Source organism: Coffea arabica, chromosome 5c, assembly GCF_036785885.1.
Source record: "Coffea arabica cultivar ET-39 chromosome 5c, Coffea Arabica ET-39 HiFi, whole genome shotgun sequence".
Classification (NCBI taxonomy): Eukaryota; Viridiplantae; Streptophyta; class Magnoliopsida; order Gentianales; family Rubiaceae; genus Coffea; species Coffea arabica.
In genome coordinates, this window is record NC_092319.1 from 33351544 (window position 1) to 33372715 (window position 21172).

A 21172-nucleotide genomic window follows, 5' to 3' on the forward strand; every position below is an offset into this window, starting at 1 on the left:
AATATAACTATTTGAGCTACCTTATCTACCAGAATCAAGACTTCTTCTCCATCCAAACTTCTCATCAATGTAATGGTTTTTCTCTTAAGAGCCTCAAATAAAGTATTGACTGAGATTTCCATAATTTGGCCAGGATTTCTCATTTGTTCATTTTGTTCACCTAGAGCATCTTCGAAGATGGAATCTTCCTCTTCTTCACATATCATGAAATTTAAATGCCCAACCTTACATTGATGGCCTAGACCATACTTTTCTCCATACTTAAAACACAATCCATGATTTCTTCTATATTGAACCCCTTGAGGAGAAATCTCTTTAGTATCTTGATTCTCAAAAGCATGCCCTTTTAACTTGATATTTCTAAAATTACTTGTAGAAGGCACCTTGTAGATATTACTGCCTGATGTAGGATCAGCAGCACTTCTTGTCAACCCAAACCCATTTTTAGCTATATTCTTTTGACTTCCTTTGGAGTTCTTGTTCTGTGTCTTGATTGAATACTCTTGCCATTATGAAGTCTCAAAAGCCTTATTCAAAGTAGCAAGTTTCATCATTTTGACCATGGGCTTGATTTCCTTTTTTAAACCACTGATAAAACTGGAAATGAAATAACTCTCATCCACATTGCAATTCTTAAGCATCATGAGGGGTTTAAGTTCTTCAAATTTCTCCTAATATTCCTCAACATTGCGTTCTTGCTGTAGTTTATTGAATTCCTCTATAACATCTCTACCATTTCTAACATTAAATCTAGGCATAACAATTCTCCAAATTCCTCCCAAGTCAATTTGGGAATTTCAAGTTTTACCCCTTGAAACCAGTTATCAGCCTTTCCTTCTAGATACGTTTCAACTATTTCTATCCTCTGCTCATCTGGTATACGATGATTCAAAAATTATTTTTGCATTTTTGTTTCCAATATCTAGGATTTTTCCAGGAAACAATTGCAAGTCAATCTTGGGAGGATTGGGGATTTGTAGTTTACCTGCTTCTTTCTTGAAGAGCTTCTGTTCCCCACTTGACAGAAAATTTTGCTCCACGCTTGACAGTAGATTTTCCATACATTTGTTGTTTTCTTCTAGTTCTTTCTTTAGCTCAATTCTGATTTATTTTTGGGATGTCTATGATGAATGCAGTGACTCTATCATCTCCTATAGTTTAATTTCTTTCTTTTTAACTTGTTCTTCCAATGTCTTAAATCTAGTACTCTCAGCCATTGAAGAAAATCTTTTCAAGGATCACAGGCTTTGGATGCCAATTGTCAGGTTATTGAGTTGGTTTTAAGAGAATTGAATTTTGATTAGGAAGTTGAAGTAAGAAAGAGAAAGTATCGGAGGTTGAAGATGAGAATTCTAGAAAGAGATTAGAATAGAAATGAGAGAAAGGGAATTTTCTATTAACTGCCAAAAGATGCCCAATTACAACAGTAATCCCTACTTTATAACTGATTTGTAGCTGATGTGAGCATGAATGATGTCCAAGTGTTGATCACGTTGCTAGGGTTCGAGTATGGATCAAGTGCTTGGGATCCTGGGGTTCACTAATTCGTTTAGTTGTGGGCAAGATTGAATCAAAATTCACAACTACGGGTATTAGACGGGTCTACATAGGAATTCCGCTACCTAAACCTATTTTCAATCACCAAAGATCCGGGGCTTGTTGTCATGAGTTTCGTCATATCGACGAGATTCGTATCAATAGATAATTCTTAACTAACTCAGCTAACAATACCGTTCTACTTATTACTATAACTGATTTTGTTAATAAAAAACAATTACATTGGATTTAACTAACACAAATTGCAATTCCTGACATAATCCTTCGATCCATCCTCTCATTGAGTTCATTCCTGGGTTGAGTTTAATAAACAAGAAAACGTCATGACTAATAGCTTGAATATAAATTGTTATGCTACATTGCCCCTTCTTTCTAGAACTTTTTTCCCCTCGTCTCTAGAACATTTTCAGTCAATATTTCCTTAATCTCTCCCACAGGAGAGAGACCAAATCTCATCAATATTATCTTTATTTGTATTAATTTTTTAGATCTGTTATATCTATTGATTTTAAATCTATATATGTTGGTGTCATTTTTGTTTGATATATTTTTTGCCATTAGTATAGATTTATTGAATAAAATGATCTTTTCAATCAATAAAATAGTCTAAATGTAACCTCATTAAATTTTATTCTTTCTCCTGGATTTAGTTTCCCCCATAATCCAAAATGGATTTACCTTAACTAATAGAATGTAGCAAGGAGATACTCTTGTGCAAGTATCCACTACATAAGTAATAGGGATTTTTTTTTTAAATTTATCACTTAATTCTACAAGGGTAAATTGCCTTTTTACCCCTCTGTAGTTTGATACTTTATTACATAACCCTGTATAGTTTAAAACTTATATATAACTCCCTTATGATTTGGGTGAAAGTGTCACCGTAAGTTTTTCCGTTAAAACTAACGGTCAATAGTAAAAAGTCAAAATCAAATTAATGAATTGACAAATTCTCCCTTTTACTTTTTTTCTCTTTTTCACTTTTCCTTCTCTCTCTCTCTCTCTCTCTCTCTCAAGAGATGATTTTGAAAATCTATATTTTGGCCTATAGAATTTTAATTTTCTTCAAATACAAAAGAGATGGAAGGGAAAAAAATAAATAAGAAACAAAAAAGATAGAAGCGAAATATAAACCAAACAAATAAGAAATAAAAAATACCAAATCTTTTTTGACTACAAATATCATTATAGGTTTTCAAACCCAAGTCTTTAATGATATTTTCTAATTCTTATTTATCAATATTTTTATTTCAATTTCTTCTTTTTATATTTGGAAGAAAAAAATGAAATAATAAATGGATAAATTTGTCAATTTATTAGTATAACTTTAACTTTTTATTGTTAATTGTTAGTTTTAATAAAAAAATTAACGGTGATATTTTAACCTAAATTATGAGAAAGTTATACTATATAATTTTTAAGTCATAAGAATAATATGTTAAAACACCAAATCGCAAGGGAACGCATTCTATAAAGATGCAGAGCACACGTACGACTCTGTCCTTGGCTCCCTACATCAAACAAAATGCTAAGATGATCAATGGTGCGACTCAAGTATTAATTTTTACACCTAGTAAATCTACCTTGTATATAAAAAGAAAGCCAAGTTACTGTAGCTAACCATCTTTTTGACACATGTATTGTATATATTTTTGACAAGTGGACCTTTGATTATTTTACCTAAATTTTTCCTTCCCTTTTTTGATTCAATTGGGCTAAAGGATTAAAATTTTTTTTCTCCTTGAGAAAATCAATTCCATCTCTTTTTTTTTCTTCTTGCAGTAACTACTGTCATTCCTCACTTTTTTAAATTTTTTATTTTTTTAAAACTAATCTAACTAAGATTGTTGCGATGTTTTTTTTTTTTTGGTCAAGATGATAACTACTTAGCAAAAAGAATTCTTTATTATTTTTTATCCCATTTTACATTTTCTTTTCTTCCTTGTTTCTTCATCTCTAATCTCGCATATTTGCTCTATTTTTTTATCATAATGTTATAACCAACTAGCATTTGTTTGTTAAATTTATAAGATGATGTTTTATTTGGTAGTTCTTCATGGATAAAAGGTGAAATTTTAAAACATGTAAAAAAAATTTAGAATTCATTTTATACCAATGATCATTTTCTATGAATAATAGAACAAAAATTCATTCTTTTATTTTCTTCTCCTATGATTTGATTTTTTACTTCACATTTTGTTTCCTTTTCTTTGTTTTTTGGTTACATTTTGTAATTATCTATAATTTTGTGTATTTGTTTAGGAGAAAGATATATCATGTGATGTTTCCACCAAGATAAATCTAGCTAGGCATTCTTGTACCTCCGTTTTTCTCCATTTCTTTCTTTTTGCAATTACTTTATGGCCTATTAAATTTAATTGAAGGATCCAATAAGATTTTGTATATATTTAAACTAAAGTTAATTTTTGTTTGTTTTTTAATTACTCAAGTGTTGTAGTATGAATTGGGTTAGTATACAAGGATTGCAGTCGGTGGTGGAAGTCACAATTGAGGCTTTCGGCCTAGAGTGTGACTTGACAAAAAATTGTTAGAAATTGCAATTTTGATTAGGAAGATGTTTTTGCAATAAAAAAATAGTTCAATTCTAATTTGTATATGTAGACCAGGAAACATGGCAATTCATATTTTTATCTAACTTTGCTATTTATATTCAGGAGCTGCAGGATAATGTTGTCACCTTTAAGCAGAATTTAAATAGATGAACTGGATTCTTCTATCAAAAGAAAGAAAAATATGAAAGTTTATAGTAAGTTATATTGATGTTGAAGATTGTGCCATGTTTTAGTAGCTTCCTAAACTTTTTCCCATTATTAAAGTACTAAAAGTATTACGACTGCTTTTGATTTAGTTTTAACTAAAACTATACTACTATTAATACACCAATGCACTTATAGTGTATTAAGTTTCTCTTCTTTTTGGGTATCATCATAATAGTGGTTTAAAAATCTTTATTCAAATCACAATAAATAGAGAGATTGACTTCATAGATGGAATTTCTCTTCACAACAAATTTTGAGAGAAGTTTTATTTATATTCCATATTGTGTTAATTGTGCTCCTACAATAAACAAAAACTATACGATAAAAATAATAACGAAAGTATGATTAACAAAAATGAGAGTTCAAATAATATTTGTCAAATTTAATTGCTTTAATGCTCAATTTTTCTCCTATATTTCTATTCATTCATCATGTGTCAAAATAATTTGATGTTATGCATTCGACGGACAGTGGGCATTTTGGTCATTTTACACAACACGTAACTTTGATTGCACATGGCGTAACTTTGTTTGCATAACGTGTAACTTTAGTACAAAAATTTACGGACCCCACACACGTTGTGAAAATTGATATATAACTTGTAATCTGGACCGCATATTTTTTTGACCAAAATCTGGCCGTTGACTGTGCAGGTCCCTGCCCCTTGTTCTCATTCGACTAAATTTCTAGGGCCCAAACTGTGCTTTGCACAGTTCAAATACCGCTGATTTTATAGCAGAAAAAATAATTTTCCAAAATTGGGGACTCTTTCCCTCCACTCTCCCCAAAACTTACAAAACTTCAAAGTTCAAAACCCAGAAAGAGTACTGCTCCAGTACTCCTCCCCCACTATTCTGATGAAAAATCAGGCAAACTTAGAGAGGAGACAGAGAGAAAAAGTTGTACTTTTTTTTTCGCATTCTTTTGTGGGCTATAAGTTATAGCCCCTTACAATTTCCATCACAGCAATCGGCAGTCTCATTATTAGCCCAAAAGTATGCAACAGAAGCCTCTTTCTTCTTCTCTTCTTTTTTTTTTCCTTTTATTTTTTTGGGAAAAATTTTCTGGGGAGTGGACTGGCATGTATTCTATGCTCTGTGATTTTTGATTTTGATTGATAATCCTTTTTGGGTTTTCTTTTCTGATTAAACCCTTTTCCTATTTCACACCATTTTTCGTCAGTCGTCAGGAAATCTTTGAGACTTTCAGGAACTCATTTTCTTCAATTGTTGACGTTTTCTTTGGAAAATATTTCTGGGTTCTTGCTATGAAGACACATTGATTATATTGTATCGTCTGTGATTATCTGATGTTCTTCTTGGTAGGTTTATAATTCATTTCAAGAACACTCCGTTTCCTTCAACTTTTGATCTAATCTTTGGAATAATTTTCTGGGTTGTAGCTTTAAATCCCACACATTTATCTGTTTTGATAAGTTTATGTTAGTTTCTTTTGTTGGTTTGGGCTTTTCTTCAGAAACCCTTCTAATTATTTAGAAATTTCCACCTCAAAAGCTCTCTCTTTTTTTTAGGAATTTTCGTGTTTCGGTTTGAATGTTTTTGTCGGTAGTTTCTATTTTTTTTATCTAAGTTTTCTGAAACTGGTCTGTGCTAATTTTTGGTTTCCGTTTGTCCCTCTTTCTATTTTCTATCCTCCCTTCTTTTGGTTTTCCTCGAGTAAACCTTCTCCTCTTTGGCTTTTCTGAAGGTTTTCTCTTTTAGTTTCATATCTTTTCACTCTCTCGTTTGCTATGTGGATGTGTGTGATTTATCTGTACTTATATTCATTTATCAGTGTATATTCACTGTAAATTAAAAAGATTATATAGAATACATTTGTTAATAATGGAAGTTGTTTTGTGAACAGTATTCAGGATGGCCTTTTATTTATTCTGTTATTCTCAAAGCTCTCAAATATACACTTCAATGCTTCTCCGAGGTTTTTTTTTTCCCTGTTTCTTCTTGATGAAATTATCTTATTTAGCTTTTTGTATTTCTGTTTTGCTGCAATATCCTATTTTTACAGTTGGGATTTTCATTTTTAATTTACTCACAAAATGATGTACTTAGCAAGTAGTATGTGCCTTTTTGTAAATAAACTAGCTAGTTTCATGCATGTGTCTAAGTCTGGGGCTTTAGAATACCTTGTTTTTGACAAACTAAGATTTTGTCTCCAATTTTTCTGATAAATCTGGCTGAGATACGTTTCCGTGTGTTATCTGCATAAGGGGCCGGCTATCGCTGGCATTTTTTTCTTTTTTTTTTTTCATTATTTTGTTGTTAAAAGGGTTTTTTGGGTACTGAATGACGAAGCGGTCTATCTCAGGATTAGAATTACTTCTCTTTTTTTTTTTTTTTGCCTTTTCTTTTCAGATATTTAGTTACTACCTTCTTGTTGATGTTTTTGTCATGCCATAGGCAACATATTACCAACTAAATGTGCTACTGCCAAAAATAAACTAATAAATAAATAAATGTGCTACCCCCGTTGCTTTGTTTTACTTAATGGTGCTCTTATATAAATGCCTACGATGAAGTTACTGTCTTACTGCTTCTATGCAAAATTTTATTGTAAATTTTTCCAAATTGTTTAGTATGTGCCTTATTTTGTCATTTTTATTTCTGTATGAATTTTTTAAAGGATGGAAAAATTTATGCATGATCAAAGCTGTAGTTTTAGCAACATTATTGGTAGGGTCATGAGGTTATTTGTATTCTTGACCGTATATGAAAATTTGGCAGTCATCTCCAAATTTACTGAGTTTTGAGTATAAACTTACAAAACTACTTGAAAAGGTCCTTAGACTAAGACCACCATTTTTGGGTTCTCCTGTTGTAAGTACTAGTGTTTGGATAGGAGATTAGTTGGAATAATTAAAAAAAAAAAAATAGTGTAGCACTTTTTGTGATGTGATGTATGTGAGATAAAAAGGTGGTTGGAAAACGTGTTTATGATTCAATCAAATGATTATTTGCAAATAAAAAGTTATCCAGGTTCACATGAATTGGATAACATTGAGCCTGTTGGTGATTTCTCTATTATTTGGTATGGTTGGATTTTATCTGACATTCTAATGCATGAGGTGCTTCCCATGTTGTTTTGACATTTGATTGTTCAATTCGTTATAGTTTAGTTATTGTTGGTAATCTGCAACTCAAAATGACTATTCAGCTTGTTTCTTGTTTCTTTGCATGGTAAATGATCATCCATCACATATCAGAGAATGATTTTCAAAATGCCAGCTATTTGCTATATACACCATTTAGGAAACTCACAATATGTTGCTTTAGGAAAAAAATTGTTTATGATCGGGAGCATGTCTATGTAATATTGATTATTACTCGTGGCCATGACAACGATGAATATGCTTCATGTTTGTATGGTGCAGGTCTTAATTTTGTGTGAAGGATGGAGAAGGACGGTAACAAGTGTGATTCTCAACCTTTGCCTGCACCACCACCTGTCATACCACCAAGTGTAAAGCCTGAGAAAGCAGATAGGCCAAACCGCAGCATAATCAGTAGGCCAGGATTTGGGAAAACAGGGCGACCTATCTCTCTGCTCACTAACCATTTCAGAGTTTCTCTCAAGCATCCAGATGAGATTTTTTACCAATATACCGTAGGATTTCCCTTGGCTGTGATTCTCTACTTTCTAGGCCAATTTTCTTCTACATCAAGTTCATTGTATAAAATCTTTGCAGGTTTCCATTAGTTCTGAGCTAGGGAAAACTGTTGACAGCAAGGGAATTGGGAGAAAAATTATGGATAAACTTTACCAAATCTATTTCTCTGATTTAGCTGGAAAGAGATTTGCATATGATGGAGAAAAAGCTTTATACACTGTAGGGCCTCTGCCTCATAACAACTTAGAGTTCCCAGTAGTTCTGGAGGAGTCCATGGTTAAACGGTGAGTAGTACTTAGTTGAGCATATGTTTTCACTAGATTTTTTAGATCTCATAGAAAACATTGCGTTAATTCTCTGTCAAAAATTTTTTTTTTTGTCCTTTGAAGGGGGAGCCCTTCTCAGACCGGGAGTCCTAGTGAGTCTGGTAAAAGGGCAAAGCATTCTCTACAATCAAAAACCTTTAAAGTTGCGATCAGTTACGCTGCCAAAGTACCCTTGAAGTCCATCTCTCTTGCTCTTCAAGGAACTGAACCAGAAAAGGTTCAAGATGCACTGAGAGTTCTTGACATTGTGCTGAGACAACAAGCTGCTAATAGGTATAAATGAACTTTCTTCATTTTGGTTATCAGTAACAAGTTTCTCTTTTCTCAAAACTCTATAATCCTGGTATTGGGTGCAGGGGTTGCCTTTTGGTCAGGCAGTCATTCTTTCATGATGATTCGAGGTTATTTACTGAGGTTGGAGGTGGTGTTACTGGTTGTCGGGGATTTCATTCAAGCTTTCGGCCCACTCATGGAGGCTTGTCCTTGAATATGGGTATAATTCAACTTTTGTCCTTAGATATACCTATACAAGCTTCAGAAAAATGTATTTGTTAATGTTCCTTTAGTTTCTTAATACAGATGTATCTACAACAATGATCCTGACACCTGGCCCTGTAATTAACTTTCTACTTGCAAACCAAAATGCAAAAGAACCTCGTTTTATTGATTGGGTGAAGGTAGAGAACTGTCCAATTACATAAACTATCACTGTCTTTCTGTTTCTAATTATTTTTTAACTTAAAATCTACAGGCAAAGAAGATGTTGAAAAATATGAGGGTAAAGGCAAGGCACAACAACATGGAATTCAAGATCATAGGTTTAAGTGAAAAGCCATGCAATCAGCAATTGTAAGTGGTTATCAAATAATGTATTTATAATTGGAGCAAACATATGTATGTGTATGAGATATATATACATGCACACACAAAATACACCATTTGTTCTTAATTCTAAGAATGATTCTTATTTTTGGTTTAGTTTTTCTATGAAAGTGAAAAGTGGTACTGATCAACATGATGGAGGAGAGACTGTAGAGGTCACAGTTTATGAGTATTTTACAAAACATCGAAACATAGAACTTCATTCGTCTGCATACATGCCATGCCTTGATGTCGGAAAGCCTAAACGACCAAACTATCTGCCTTTGGAGGTATGTGAACTTTTCCCCCTGATTTCTCTTCCAACCTCCCTTTAGCATCCTTTGGCTAGATATGTCCCTTTCTTAGTTTTTAAGAACTTGATTGAATATTTTTCTTTATTCCAGTTGTGTTCTCTTGTATCTCTCCAACGATACACAAAGGCTTTAACCTCAATGCAGAGGGCATCTCTAGTTGAAAAGTCTAGGCAGAAGCCTCCAGAGAGAATACAAGCTGTAACCAATGTATGTTACTTCAATCCGATGCCCAATTTGAGCTTCCTTTGTATTCTTAGTTTATGATCTTTATTTGCAACTTGGCAGGCTATGAAAAACTATCGGTATGATGATGACCCTATCCTCTCTGCTTGTGGCATATGCATTGAGAAACAGCTTACTCAAGTTGATGGCCGTGTCCTTGAGGCACCTAAGGTGATAAATCAGTTATCTTCAAATGATGAAGTTCTGTGACTTATGATATGCTTATTTTTTATGTGGTCTTGTTTCGTTTTCTCCTTGCAAATTACAGTTGAAGGTTGGTAACAATGAAGATTGCTTCCCATGTAATGGCCGTTGGAACTTCAACAAGAAGGTACCATCAGCCCCTGACATGTTAAAACGGTTAACCTAGAGCTTGGGGCTCTTGCAAATTGCAATTTTAAGGATCATGATAGTTAAACGCATGCTGCATTAGCAGAATTCTTCTGTGTTTGGTTCTTTATATCTACTTTTCTTTGTGAACAAAGTTAGGGATGCCTTTTGGGTGGAAAAGTGGGACAGAAAGAAGGTCAATAGGGTTACGCAAAATTCATCAAATTTTTATGCTTTTATCTAATATGGTGACTCTGCATGAAATCTAAGAAATTTAGTTCTAATGCGTTCTCATACATTTTTCTTCTTCTAAAGAAACTTGTAGATCCCATCAGGATAGAACGTTGGGCAGTTGTCAACTTCTCTGCCCGTTGTGACACCAGTTATCTTTCGAGGGAGCTTATCAACTGTGGAAGAAACAAGGGCATTGTATGTTAAGAAACATTCTGGCTTTCTATTACTTCGTTTCGTACATAAACATGTCCTGAAAGATTTTTGTTTTTGCTTTAGCATATTGAGCGACCATATTCACTGATAGAGGAAGACCCACAAAATCGAAGGTTAAGCCCTGCAGTACGAGTTGAGAAGATGTTTGAACTGATTATGTCCAAACTTCCTGGTCCTCCTGAATTTCTGCTGTGTGTGTTGCCAGAGCGGAAAAATTCTGATTTATATGGTATTTTGAAGTCATGCATTCAATTTTTCTGGGTAAGGTGAAAAACTTATACTGATTGAGTTGTCTTTGTCACATCAAGGCCCTTGGAAGAAAAGGAATCTCAGTGATCTTGGTATCGTTACTCAATGCTTGTCACCTACCAAGATCAATGACCAATATCTCACAAATGTGCTTCTTAAAATCAATTCCAAGGTAATTGGTTCAACAAAAGTCTGAAGATATTAGGTGGTTGTTTCAGTATCGTGATGTTTTCATGTCTTGTTTCATAGCTTGGAGGGATCAATTCACTGTTGTCAATAGAGCGACCCTCACGCATCCCACTTATCAAGGATACTCCAACAATGATCTTGGGGATGGATGTCTCTCATGGATCTCCTGGCCGCTCAGATATTCCATCTATTGCTGCTGTAATTATGCTACTCAGCGTTTTATTTTCGGCACATACTAATTTATAATGCTTAGTATTTGCCATCTTACATTTGTATTCTTTTCTAGGTTGTTGGATCTAGATCTTGGCCACTGATATCAAGGTACAGAGCAGCTGTTCGTACGCAATCATCAAAGGTTGAAATGATTGAATCTCTATACAAACCTTTGGCAAATGGAGAAGATGGTGGCATTATGAGGCATGATCAAAACGAAATTCTTCTGTAGTATACTAACATTGATATGAAGAGTTGTGCAAGTAGTTGAGGAACTTATTAGACAGCTGAGTAAGAATAACCTCTTAGTTTGATCTTTTTACAGGGAACTACTTTTGGATTTCTATGGTACAAGTAATGGCTACAAGCCAGCTCAGGTTATTGTTTTCAGGTACATTACAATGGAGCTTCTATTGCTTTGGCAGTTATGCATGGTGACTTGGTGTATTATGGGCAGACAATTTGTCAGTTTTACAGTCACTTAGATGCTATGTGATGTTTTCTGCCTAGACATCTCTTTGGCTTTATGTTCATATTTTAGTCTTTATTTTTTGTTACTTTTTTAGGGGATGCGGCCAGGGGCTTTAGATGATTTCTGCTTGTGGCAAAATCCAAATTTTTCCACAAGCAAAATCCTAAAAGTATATTTGCTTCCTTAATTGAGTATCCTACAAGTATAAGCAAGCCAAATTCAAATTATTCCACCCTTCCCGGTGTGCACAGATATATTCCATGCATTTTTAACATAGTCCTACCATGCATTTGTGGTTGAAAATGACCAATTGGACATTTGGTTCCATATTTTTGTGATAGGAAAGCTTATCAGGTCATGTCTGGCTATTTTTCCACGTATTCTGCCTGTTCATGCTAGTGTCCATTTGAATCTACATTAGATTGTTGAGACCTTGGTTACCTTATGGCTATCCTAGATGCTCTTCTTTGGGTGTTGACGATTTCAACATGCAGGGAGAACTTTTCCTCCTTTTCTTTTTTCGTGTGTGTGTGCACACGCGAATCATCTTGCTTATTTTATCGTTAGCGTAAATATGAAACATTTGTTTTAACATGATGAATCTACCAGTGCAGAGGTTTATTGACTATATGTTCTCTTTCAGGGATGGAGTGAGCGAATCACAATTTAGTAAGGTTTTGAATTTTGAGCTCAATCAAATGATAAAGGTAATTTAGCTTTCATGCCGATATTAATTCAGGGTTCTCTATTAGCTAAAGCTTTCAGCTTTGTCCACTATGGCCCGTGTTGGTTTTGTAGATGCAGCATGTACTTATCGGATCTCTTACATTTCCTCCAACCATTATGCCTTCACTATTTGAGTGAAGCGTTTATTGTACCAATGGTTTTGCTAATATTTTGTATATCAGAAACGGTCTTTGATATGCTTGTAGTACCCACAATCAGGTGTTATGTCCATCTGTATTCTCTAGTGTCAGCGCCCCCTTTTCAATATTATCTGCTTAGAAGTTTCTGAAACTTGTCAGGCTTATGAGCATCTTGGTGAGGTTAACTTTCCGAAATTCACTGTGATTGTGGCTCAAAAGAATCACCACACAAAGCTCTTTCAAAATAATGCCTCAGAAAATGTTCCACCAGGTCTGTATTTTCGTGATCACGTTCTTTCATCGTACTTCATAGGATCTAAGGTTCTGTCTTCCCACCGCGTTTGCATGTTTACTATTATATTCACTTATCTCATTTTAGCCGTCTAAGGTTCTCTCTCTCTCTCTCTCTCTCTGCAGGTACTGTTGTGGACACGAAAATAGTCCATCCGAGAAATTATGATTTTTACATGTGTGCTCAAGCAGGGATGATTGTAAGTTATTTTTATATTTGGAATACATTTATCTAGCTATTCTAAGTTGTCAATTAATTACCTTGGTGGTGACTTGTTTGATTTGGAGTAGACTGACGGTTGATGCAAAACCGTATAAATAAGACTTAGCATTTATTAGCAACCTCATGGCAGAACTTCATGTAAAACAATAGGGTGTCATAAATGTTTCTATGCTGAAGGAGGCCTGGAAATTTTTTCCTTGAAACTGCTGAAAGTTCTACTCTGACAGGGAACTTCTCGGCCTGCTCACTATCATGTCTTGCTTGATGAGATTGGTTTCTCTCCTGATGACTTACAACAACTCATCCTCTCTCTCTCATATGTGTAAGATTCAGTTTTTGCTTTTAAGCTATTTTTTTGCCTGTGCCTAGCTTAGCTTATGAAATTGATTAATGCTACTGTATTTCGCTTTTCTAGGTACCAAAGGAGTACATCTGCAATCTCAATTGGTATTTTCATTTCTTAGCTACCTTTTCATGTTATTCTGAATAAGGAAATATAAATTTGTCCGTTAGTTCAGGATTAACACGTCATTCGATAAAGAAGGTTAATTTCATAATTTCACCTTACTTTCTTTGTAGTGGCTCCTGTTTGTTATGCACATCTTGCAGCCCAACAAATGGGACAGTTCATAAAGTTTGAGGATTTTTCTGAAACTTCTTCTGGGCATAAGAGTGGCATCACATCAGTTGGTAGCATTTCTGTTCCTGAGCTTCCCAGGCTGGATGAAAAGGTTGCAGGCTCCATGTTCTTTTGCTGAAGTCTGACTCTAATAAACCTGTAAATACTTGTTGACATAGGCTATAGCCAACCCCAAGTATCCATTTTGAAGGGGTTTTGGAATGGTTCATCTGGTAGCAACTTTTGGTATACCGGTCTGGAACCTTTTAAATTACACACATCCTCCCTAGTACAGAAATTCTGGAGGATTTGCAGGAATTAGACTGTTAATGCTGAAGTATTCTAGACCTTAGTCTTTGTACTAACTCCACCTTTTGCTAATTATGGTGCATGCATTGTGTACCAAGTGGAGGATTACTATGCATCTTGGTTGGAAGATGTATCTTATTATCGTGGCGGTTGTTGAAGAAACTTGATGTGTTTTACTTCAGTTTTTCTATAGAATCACATTTCTTCAAAGAAGGAACGGTTAAGAAACATCTTTATCATGGGGAATAGCAGAAAATGCAATTTGTAGCCGTGAACCATAGACACTTGATGCTGCGAAAACAGCCATTCGCTGTTTCAGAGAAGTATTCAAACTTCAAATTTGACTCAATGAATGTCTGTTTTCCCATTTGAAGTTTGATTACTTCTCGCAAACATTGAATGCCTGTTTTCCCAGCATCAAGTGTCTATAGCATCATCTCTAACCAGCTTGATTTTCATGGAAATTTTTTCTTTTTTTTTTTTAATTAGAGAACTGAGAGGACGATTTTATTTTATCTTTCTGTTTTGTTTACATAAAAATATTTAGTAGGGGCGATGGAACTTTCAAATCGTAATGAAGTCAAAACTTGTCTAATAATGGAAGCGATTATATACACTTTTTGTCATGTTCATTTTTAATATCACAAATTAAGTCTCTAACTCTTCATAAATTTTCAAACCACAGCTATCCTCATAATCCTCTACGAAAATTCTGCTCTTGTTTTACTCTTAAAGATTTAATTGTCAATGCAGATGTACTTCAAGCTATACACGAAATGTTTTTTTTTTTGTACGAGTAAGCAGCTCACGAGGATTGGGAAGATAAGTTAAAACGTAATACTATTGGCAAACCTTCAGTCATAGGCACGACTTTTTGCCATGACTTTTTATTGATAAAAGGTTTAGTTGATTTCATAATTGGCAAAATTATTCTTTTTTACCGGGGATAGGGACTGAGAAAATTATTTTGTTAGATTTCTATAGTAATATTTAGTATTAAGATGTTACAAGGTCCACCAAGGAGACCTTAATCTAGTGGTTGATGATGTGCGCACCAATGGGGTACAGATAAATAATAACATTCTAAAGAATAATTCTTAATATTGGTATCCACATGATAAGTAATAATTCAACTAACACATTCAAATTCATTCATTTACTTTTTTTGGTTACAATTGCTGATGGCGACTCTTAATCTTAGACAAGTCAGTATTTTATCTACATAATAACTTGATCATTTTTAGCTAATAGTACATTTCGAAGAGTTTTTCACATCATCAAAATTGTTGGCTTGCTTAATATTAGATTTTCTTTTATCTTACCTCTTGAAATACCTTTTCATAACTACATAACCTAAAACCAATACAATAGATACTGAACTAAGTCCCAGCTTGGGGACATAATTCTTGCTGTGGTTTGTTGCTCATAAATACTAGGATTAATAACACTTTGCCTTCCTGAACTTAGGAAGTAGTCACACTTTACCCTCCATAAAAACTAGTCAAAGTTAGAAATACAAAGAAAAAAAAAAGGTGAGTGCAATGACATTATTGCCAATTTATTCTTGAAATTATCTATAACTTAGTATTATTTCTTTTCATTGCTAAAAAATATATATCTTTTCTATCGTATCAACTAGATAACAACATCAAACTAAAAAGAGTTAAATAAAGTTTAATTTTCATTTATGTCCTTAATACTTTTCCTGTCAGTTAGTATTCACTTTTATATATGCTTTGATCAATTTATTATAATTTAAGATAGACAAAAGAGAATAAATAACACAATACTAAAACACACATAGACACCAATTTTTTTCGAAAAAAAGGTAACACTAAATTTGTTTTTTGTTTAAAAAAGTAGTTTTTTTTATTATTTTCGTTTACATGAACTTTTAGGCTGATACTATTGTTGTTGGAATAGTTTTGAATGAAATAGTAATGAGGCTTGTTAGAACAAAGAAACTAAAGACTTTATGGCCTGTTGGGAGTTAAATAATTTCTAAAACGTTTTTGGAATTTTTGTCCATTAAAGTAGCCTAATGCAGTCTCTTGATGACCATTATAGTGAGGAAGCAATTTTAGGATTTGGTTCTATTAAAGGAGTTTAATGTAGCCTCTTCATGATCATTAAAAGTGAGGAAATTGTGGCTATTTAGTTTTGGTGACCTTTAGGTTGTTTTCCTTATAAATTGACAAGTTTCTAACAAACAAACAAATAAGAACATTTGATCATTTCTTTGAACAGCAAACTTGACATTTGCTATTAAGTTACTCTAAAAATCTTGTTATATCCTACAGGTAATTTGCCATAACCTTATAGCAAATACTCTATGTAGCGGAGGCAAAAATACCTTAAGGATAGTGTCGAACACGCCTCAAGATCATCATCTTCATCTCCATTTTCTTAGTAAAATTTGTGTAATACAAATTTCTGCACTTTTGTATGCATGTGTATCAATTACACCAACAATGTTAAGGTGTTATTTTCAGAGTAGTTTGGTGCAAAGGAGTCTACTACTGGAAATGTACTTAAATATTATCTGGTATTGCAATCGATCTCTCCTCCACAAGATGATGATAGCAAGGCAGGTGAAAGAAATGTAAAGTGGATGTAGTGTTGTGTAGAGGGCCTCATGGATTGTTTCTACAACTTCTACTTCATGTTCAAACCCCTAGCCGAATTTGGACTACATTGGAATACAAGAAAACTCAAGTAAGATACAAATAAATTTCTAGTTAATTTTGTTTGAATTTTGTATTCACCATAGTTTTTCTCTCCTTGGCCTAACAATGGTCTTCAAATAACTTAGAAGATCATGGAGTGGAGATTTCTGTGTTATTTCATAGTGGGTGTAATTATTGGAAAATTACTCCTAGTTGAAATGATTATCAAAGAAAATCACTCTATACTATTAAGACTTGCATAGTGGATCATGTTCTAAAGCATTTTTGTATAAAAGAAGATGCTTGAGTTATCTATAAAGGAGGTTAATACTGATCATATGATGAATATGTGGATAGGAAGAAAAACAACAACAACAGTCTTGTTGGAAGGTCCAAGGAAAAGGAAATTTTCTAGATACAAATACTAGTTCAAGGGACAAAGAGTAACTTATATTGTCCAAGAATAGTGTATTTGTTAAACAAGTCTATATGTTGTGTTTAATATGATTATTAATAAGTGCAAAAATTCTATTCATTTGATTGAATCTTCTTTTTCTTGTGACATGGTAGTTTGTGACATGTGAATACAGGTCATGGTATTTTATGTCAAAACTTAGTCTAAGAAAAGAAGTGTGTAACATGCATTCAAATATGGTTATAAGTATTTTATTACCTTAATTGATGATTGTTCAATATTTGTACATATGTATGTAAAGCAATTGCTTAAACAATAGCATGGGATATATGTATCTATATTACTCTTAAGTGAATTTAGGTACTGCAAATACCGGCAATTGCATTTGTTCTAAATTCAGTCAAAAGTATCTTGTGATCATAAGATTTTAAGGCCCGAAAACAACCTAAGAGGGGGGTGAATTAAGTTGATTATAAAACTAATCAAGTTATGGGCACTTTTTGTTCAATGTAAAATTTATCCTCTTTTTTAAGTGATCACACAATGAATCAATCAATGAATGAACAATATCACTTGAGAGAAGTAGAAGATATAAACAATCACAAGATAACAATAAATAAATAAGAAGGGAAGAATTGCAAACCAATTGACTACCAAGCCCCTCTTGAACTTGTAGATCAATTCAAACAAACTTATTCAAATGGATGAAATACAACCAATTTTGTGTACAATGGAAAACTCACTTCCTCCTTACCCCAATCTCCACTTGGTCAAACTAGGAAGTTTTACTATCGCTTAGGACAATCCTTATAGAGCTATACTATTGAAGTATTCACTCATAAATGAAAAGATTATAATGAAATTCACACCACCAAAACTACAAATCTTCCTTAGAAAGTGTTTTCTTACTAAAACTACTCTATATCTTTTGTATCTTCAGTGTCCAAAAGTTATTTGGAATTTCTGACCATTCTCTATTTATAGGAGAGCAAAAAAGTGCTTCATTAATACTTCCAACGGATAGAAAGTAGCTGAACAGTCAACTAGCCGTTGGGAGTGTCGGACGTCCGGTACTCCTATTTTTTGCGTTCGACAGCAGGCAGTGAGTTTGAGAAATTTTCTTCAATTCTATCAGACATCCAGTATTATTTTTGTGAGCGTTCGACAGCTTTCGTCGAGTTTGAAGGATCATATCGGACGTCCGGTACTTCCGTCCGACAGCAGACAAAGAGTTTGAAGGATTCTATCGGACGTCCAATGCTTGCGTCCGATCGAGGTCAATGAGTTAGGGGGAATGTCTTATTTCCTTCGGACATTCGGTGATGGAGTTCTTCATGCGTCCGAAATTGCGCAATGATTATCAGACATCCGATCTTGTCTTTACAAGCGTCTGACAGCTTTCAGTAACTTTTGTTTCTTTCAATTGCACTTGATCTTTGAATCTGATTTGCTTCATAACTGAAAATATATCTTGAAGAGATATTAGTATCATTCATTTGTTTTGTAAACATCAAAAGTTATAGACTAAGATCAACATTCTTCCCCTTTTTGATGATGACAAAACAATAGATGGAAAAAAGAAAAAAGATTGAGCATAAACTTCCCCTTACTCATTGTATCCAAAATTTTTAAGTGCAAAATATATAATCTCAGAATAACTCCCCCTTACACATAGCATTCATTTCTCCTCCTTTTTGTCATCATAAGATGAGAATAAAAAACAGCAATCATAATCCAACAACAATAACAGAGAATCCAATATTTCAAATAAAAACAGAAAAATGATACCAGAATTTAGCAATTATCAACATACCAACATTCAGCAATCATCAGGCAAAAAAACAAAAAAATTGATACCAAATAGAGAAATAACAATCAAAATAATTATCAATGCAAATCATCATTAGATCAGCATTATTCTTTTCTTGCCCTTTTTGTCATCGTAAGAATTCAATAATATCCAAAAAATCAAGAAAAACTCAGTTCAAAACATCAGAAACATCAAAAGGAAATTACAATAGAACATTATGAGTAAGAATCTCACCAATCTTATCAAAATCTCCTATTCCAATTGTTTTAGTTTTCATGTCATCTCTAAATGTCACTTGCCACAAAATTTTGACTTGAGTTTTGATGAATTATGATGGATTACCGGTCATGTGTCTTGAACATTCATTGTCTATGAACCACTTTCATTTCTTAATAATGTTCACCAAATTCACCTATTCAAGAGTTTAAGAACTAATATATGGTACCCAAAAATTTTTGGGTTCTTGAGAGTTAGCATCATGTCTAACTATTCACATGCATTTCATGCCTCTTCTCATGTTCTTTCTCACATAGCAATTGCTTTTCGTATGACCTTTTTGACAACAAAAATTACACATAATCAACGAGTTATTTGTATAAATAGGTTTAATAAATCTTACTTGTCTTCTCTTATAAACAGCAAAATCATTTACACCAGAATTTATCTTCTTCTCATAAGTGCCAAGATGAGTCTTTGATTCACTCCTTTGAAAACAGTCTTATTTTTTTATGTTGGAATAACTCATTTAAATTATCCATTCTTCTTTTCAAATCATTTTGTTCCTTTTTGAACATTTCACAAAATCTTGTTTTTCTATTAAACTTATTTTGTAAATCAATCTAATTCTTTTTCAAGAAATCATTTTCAGTTTTCAGCTTCTGTTTTCTTGAAAAATGTGTGTATTATCTTGAAGAAAAAAACTAATTTTGTATTTTAATTCCTTGTTTTTAGCATAAGATTCTTTCAAACTATCATGCAACTTTTTAATGAAAGATTCAAGATCATCATCAGTTTCATCATTACTTTTAAATTGAGAGTTAGAAGTTGTTACCTCATTTTCTTCAATGGCCATAAAAGTCAATTGAGCAGATTGTTTTTTTTTTTTTTTTCAATTTCACCATCAGAGTTGTACTCATTCCATGTGAATTGGAAGTTGTTGAATCTTCATTTTCTTCCTTCTTGTTTCTTCTTCATTAGACACTCACTCATGTAGTGTCCAAGTTGACCGCATTCATAACATTTGCCATCTTGTTTTTTGTTGGCCTCATGCTTTCCTTTGTTTCTTGCAATGTTGAATTGATTAGAATCTGAATTGCTAGGTCCTGCTATTGTGAATATTCTTTTGTTAAGAATTCTCTTGAACATTTATGTGATGAGAGCAAGATCATTGTCATCAACATCCAAATCTTCTCGATCCAATAAAACCAAATCATCTACATCCTGAGCTGCAAACCCCATTCGAGATATCAAAAGATGAGCACAGGGAGCTTTGCATCTTCTTTTTCTTGTACCTTAGTCTTAAGTTTCAATTCATAAGAGGTTAGAGAATTAATAACAGATTCAATAGGCATAGAATTCAAATCTTTAGCCTCTTCAATAGCAGTCACTTTACTCTCCCAATCCTTGGACAAGGCATTCAAGAATTTTCTATTTTTCTCTCCCAAGAAGTATTTCTTTTCTAGCACCTCTAGATCTTTAATAAAATCATTGAATCTACAATACATTTTATCAATATTTTCATGAGATTCCATCTTAAACAACTCATAATTAGTAACTAAAATAGATTTATTTTATTCTCTAATATTCTCACTACCTTCATGAATTTCTCTCATCTTGTCCCAAATTTCTTTAGCTGCCTAACAACCACTGACTCTAATAAATTCATTTGAGTCTAAAGTACTATATAACACATTCATAACTTTTGCATTTAAGGTGAGATAAATTCTATCATCTGCAATCAATTCATATCTTATTTTTGGTCTAGATCTATGGGTGTTTTCATCTACTATAAAGGCATCATATGGACCTTCATTAACAATAAACTACAATTCAATGAGTGTGTTTGGATTGTAAGTTATTTGAGATATTTTTACTGTAACACTTTTTGTGATGTGATGTATGTGAGATAAAAAGGTAATTGAGAAGATAAAAAGGTGTATTGAAAATTGTAATGGTGATGTAAGCAAATATTTTTGGGCAAATAACTCACAATCCAAACACACTCAATATCAATCGATTACAAGAAGATAATCATTCTTTCTTTCTAACTCACATAATTTGATCAATTAAACATTGGAGGTCTAATTACAGATTGTTCTTAAAAAAATATGGCATTGTTAGTTGTCATCTTTACTCCAAAATCGATTGAACTTAATTTCTAGGAGACCA

General features: G+C 33.2%; 1 protein-coding gene across 4 annotated transcripts; it reads left to right on the forward strand.

Moving 5' to 3' along the window:
- Positions 1-5056: 5056 nt before the first annotated feature.
- On the forward strand, positions 5057-14055 carry LOC113689017 (protein argonaute 16). 4 transcript variants are annotated; one of them, XM_072050772.1, is made up of 24 exons: positions 5057-5332; positions 6204-6275; positions 7726-7958; positions 8041-8246; positions 8352-8561; positions 8645-8781; positions 8868-8965; positions 9040-9137; positions 9268-9439; positions 9554-9670; positions 9749-9856; positions 9954-10016; positions 10331-10444; positions 10526-10691; positions 10771-10883; positions 10961-11098; positions 11187-11341; positions 11439-11504; positions 12229-12292; positions 12611-12722; positions 12869-12942; positions 13193-13287; positions 13381-13412; positions 13545-14055. In XM_072050772.1, exons 3-24 carry the CDS (start codon positions 7746-7748, stop codon positions 13721-13723), a joined length of 2730 nt encoding a protein of 909 aa, XP_071906873.1. In that variant the 5' UTR covers positions 5057-5332; positions 6204-6275; positions 7726-7745; the 3' UTR covers positions 13724-14055. The 4 variants fall into 4 exon arrangements, with proteins under 4 accessions (XP_071906873.1, XP_071906872.1, XP_027062650.1 ...); XM_072050771.1 differs by lacking the exon at positions 6204-6275 and having other exon boundaries at positions 5058-5332; XM_027206849.2 differs by lacking the exon at positions 6204-6275 and having other exon boundaries at positions 5059-5332; positions 11187-11317.
- Positions 14056-21172: the final 7117 nt, after the last annotated feature.